Source organism: Helianthus annuus, chromosome 6 (assembly GCF_002127325.2).
Source record: "Helianthus annuus cultivar XRQ/B chromosome 6, HanXRQr2.0-SUNRISE, whole genome shotgun sequence".
NCBI lineage: Eukaryota > Viridiplantae > Streptophyta > Magnoliopsida > Asterales > Asteraceae > Helianthus > Helianthus annuus.
This window is the reverse complement of record NC_035438.2, coordinates 35,519,085-35,523,536: the sequence shown is the minus strand read 5'-3', so window position 1 is coordinate 35,523,536 and position 4,452 is coordinate 35,519,085. Positions and strand designations below refer to the sequence as shown.

The following is a 4,452-nucleotide window of genomic DNA, read 5'->3' as shown; positions in this document are numbered from 1 at the left end:
AAAAACCCCTAAAGTCAAGGTTACAACAACCATATGCCTAACCATTTTTTCTTTGAAAAAAATCCCAAAGCCAAGATTAAAATACATATATGCATAAACATGTTGCTTCTTTATAGTGTTTTAATTTTAATTTGATTTCTTCAATGCACTACTTTGAAATGGTTTGTGTTTTGCAGGCTTTGATAGGTTTAAGGTGCATTTTGGAAGCTTAACGGGGTTTTGAAATGGAGCTAAGGGGACCTGAATCGAAGAAACGGAGAAATGGACATTTGAGGATGTTGTCTGTGTTGGCAACGGGCCTACGAGGCCATTGCGGACGCCTTGTGATCACGGGCCAGCTTAAGCCATCGCCGACAGGCCATAACCCCCGACGGTGACGACATTATCTGTTATACACTTCTGAATTTGGGTTGGATATTCAAAGCTGAACTTGATCTACTTGTGATTTGTGTGGGCAATTGAACGGTGCATGTCAGCGCGTCGCTGGTATATTACTCTATTGAATGGCAGGTTAATGTATTACCTTAAAAATATTGGGATTAACAAGTATTTACTACGGGTTTTTCGGGTTATCCGAATAGACCGCTCCAATATCCGATGACCAATCTGTTTTTTGTGATTCGGGTTTGGGTATGGGTTATTTTGGGTACGAGTCCTTCGTGTTAGCTCTAGTTTGGGTTCGGATACAGGTTATTTCAGGTTGGGTTTTGGTTTTCGGTTAAAAAGCACAGCTATATTTACAAATAGCCAAGACTCAATTTTTAAAAATAAGTTTGAAAAACACATTATCTGTACAAGCCAATTTCAGGATCTCACATTTTATTTTGTTAAATCAAGGGAGATAAGAACTTAGTTTCAGTTATTGGTATATAATAAGGCTTCAAAAGTAAAAGACATTGATAGAAACAAGTTTAAGTTCTGATTATTACCAGTTTATTACATTTAAATGAAAAAAATAGCAAAAGCTCAAGTGAAACTGAACTTTCTTCTACATGTCTTAGAGATGTGTAGAGAAAACTGGTATACTTTGTGGGTGTTTAAAGAAATTATGAGGATCAACTTTAGCCTTGATTTGAATCAACTTCTTAAAATTCTCTTTTTTCCAGTACCGCTCTCCCCAAACACTTGCTTCTTCATAAGTAGCACTTCCAACGCCCAAATCAAGATCATTGTAGTTCGAATACGCCTCCCTCGGGTTCTTGGATACGTACGGTCCCAAACTCTTGTCAAAGCTTCGGAGCCATGCTACCCGTCTGCGCGATATCGCAGTCTTGTCCGAAGGCTGATCCATAAAGTCCACCCTCTTGAACACCTGGTACAACACCCCAGCTCTATGCGGATACGGAAGTGCTGTATCTGAGTACTCCTCCATCTTCCCACCAAAAGTGTACATGAAGAGAGTCTGTGAGTTGTCGTTTTCAAACATCTTTCTCCAGAGTTTTCTGAGCCCGCTTTTGGGGATCGGAGTCCGCACATAGTCTGATTTTCCTTTGTAGCTCACCTTGGGGATGGCTGATCGGTTCGCAAGAACCTCGGTTGGGGTTGAGGTGGTAAAGCCTCCAAACTGAAGGGTGGTCTGGACCATTCGTACTTCTTCGCAAATTTCTCGTGTCACGTTGAGCTCTGGGAAACTTTGGTCCAACAATGGAAGCAGTGTGTCGATACGACCCTGATAAATACCATTAAACAACATTCGAACGGTTTTCTTGGCGGTGTTGCCTACATTTTCTGTGTTAAGTTGAACTCTCATTTGTAAATCACGATTAAATTTTGGTAACACGTATTGATATTTATAGAATATATCCGTTACACCTTGCTCCAGAGTTATATTCACCGTGAAAAGAGTAACTCTTTCCGGGACTGGAACCAACCTCAGCTTCCATGCAAGAACAATTCCAAAACTGGAAGCACCACCGCCACGAATCGCCCAAAACAAATCTTCGCCCATCGATTTTCTATCAAGAATATTTCCATTGACATCCATGAAACGAACATCCAAAACATTATCAGCACCGAGCCCGTATTTCCTCAACAGGTTTCCATACCCACCACCGCTCAAGAACCCGCTAACACCCACGCCAGCCCAAATACCAGCCGGAAAATACAAGGTGTCGGTTTTCTGAGAAATAGTGTAGTAGAGTTCACCAAGCAAAGCGCCACCCTGGACCCATGCAGTCCTGTTTGCAACGTTGACGTCTATAGCCCTCATGTTGACGAGATCAAGCATGACAAACGGAACATCCGCGGTGTAAGAGAGGCCCTCGAAGTCATGCCCCCCATCCCGGATCCGCATTTCGTACCCGTGTTTCTTGGCGCAGAAAAGAGCAGCTTGGATCTGCGTTTCGATGGTGGGAGTAACAATGACTGAGGGTTTACGAATGTTGGGGTTGTCGAACCGAATGCTGTCGGCTGCAGCTTGCCAAACCGGTAAGTAAGTAGAGTTAACCGGGGTGAAGATGAGTTGAGAAAAGGTGGTGACATTGTTGGTTTTGGATTGAAGACAGGTTATGAAATCTTCGGAAATGTAGGGTGATGCTCCAAATGAAACACAAAAGGAAAGAGAGAGAACTAAGAGGAACACTGAACAAGTTAGTCGAGAGCTCATCATGTTTTATGTTTTGGTGAGTTTATGGCAATACATAGACCTATTTATATAGAATGAAGAAACAACCGGTTTGACCAAACCATTACAATATGGCCTAGTGGCAAGACCCCTGAAAACTCTACAAACATACTCCATGAGGTTCAACCTCTCCTAGATAAACATCTTCATTCAAAGAGAATAAGTCTTTTCAACCAGAAAATTAATTATCATTCTAACTTTTGACATTGGATGTGGTCAGATGTCGTTTACCAACACACAATGCGGAAATAACTTGTATATTTTCTTAAAAAACAATAGTTTAAAACATAATTTTCCAAAAACTTTCCAAACATGCAAATTCTGTCATTTCTATCGAAATTTAATAATAAGAATAATTAAGATTCCAAATATTTTTGTTCCTTTTCAAAATGCACCTTACACACTATCTAACTATACTAGTTAACAAGACTTGTATATAATGAAGAAACAACCTGTTTGACCAAACCATTACAAATTATGGCCATTCTAACTTTTGACAATCGATAACGCGGAAATATATAATATTGAATATTTTTTTAATTATATGCATTTTTTTTCCTTTGTAACGCAGCGGTTCAAGGATTAAGTTTGAAAACCAATTAAATTTGCTATCTTTATGTTGAAGAGTTAATATAGACCATGTAGACTTTATTCTAAATGATGGTAAAAATTGGCAAGCAACACAATTAAGTAAAAATGTTTAGAGTTAAAAGTTAGTTTTTTACTTATAATAAGTTAAATAACAAAAGAATTAAACTTATAAAAACATAAAAGAACAAATATTTATATAAAACAGAAAAAAAATACATTTTTTTTTTAAAAACTTTACGGACCATTTGATAACTCTATTAAAGTTATGGGGTCGAAACGTAAATCATTTATAGAAAAATAATTACTATTAAACTTTCGTATGATAAATCTATTAAAGATCAGAGGTATGAGCGTAAATCATTTAAAAAATGAATTATTAGAGTTCGGGAGTCCTATAATAACTCTACTAGGGTTTATGATTAGAAATGTAAATTAATTAATTTAAAGTAAAAAATACATAAATGATATTATAACATAGATTAAGTAACGAATATCAGTATTCACAATTCATTTTGTTATTGTATAGAATAATTTTTTGTTTGAAAATTTATATTTTATAATTAAATAATTAATTGTGTCACGCGTTACAATTACGTGAGTTCAAGATTCTTGTTCTTACTCTGATTTTTAACCCTTTGTCTTCTAATTTTTAATTTAAGAAAGTTGATTAAAAAACAATATGTTAAAACATAATATATTACGTTACTGGTTAGTAACTTATGTAAGATATTTAACGAGATATTTAACGCGTGTAATACACAAGTTTCTAATCTAGTTATTATTATTATCAATAAATACAATAATTTTCCAAACAAGTTCTGTAATTACCATCGAATTTTAATAATAAGAATAATTAGATTACAAATATTGGTAATTCAGATAGTTTTGGATTTTGCTAATCGCAGGGCCGGACCTAGAACGGTCCAAGGCCTCCAAAAAATAGGGTCTCAATATTTAAAAAAAATTAGATAGTATATGTGTATTACTAATTAGGCCCAAATGAACAAAATAAAAATTATATTTGTTGCAATGCTCAATAAAAAAACCGAATTTAAAATAAAAGAGGCCAAATTCTAACTCCAAGCAATATGTAATTCGTAATTAATTTAGGCCGACATCGTCATTCTAGCTAACTGTAACGTCGCATATGATAATTCCGCTCAATTATGTCGCTGACTTGGGAGAAATTTGAGGTTAAATTAGGAGAGATTATTATTGTCGCAATGGTCAACGACTAC

The 4,452-nt window shown here is 36.0% G+C and overlaps 1 protein-coding gene across 1 annotated transcript; it reads right to left on the bottom strand.

The window, feature by feature from the left end:
* Positions 1–900: 900 nt before the first annotated feature.
* On the bottom strand, positions 901–2,608 carry LOC110923258 (berberine bridge enzyme-like 26). The gene has a single exon (XM_022167405.2). The coding sequence runs from the start codon at positions 2,606–2,608 to the stop codon at positions 998–1,000; it is 1,611 nt and encodes a 536-aa protein (XP_022023097.1). The 3' UTR covers positions 901–997.
* Between the last annotated feature and the right edge of the window lie 1,844 nt (positions 2,609–4,452).

What these genes read in the sequence shown, in the direction of transcription:
- LOC110923258 (XM_022167405.2), bottom strand. Translation starts at nt 2,608, where the DNA reads ATGATGAGCTCTCGACTAACTTGTTCAGTGTTCCTCTTAGTTCTCTCT.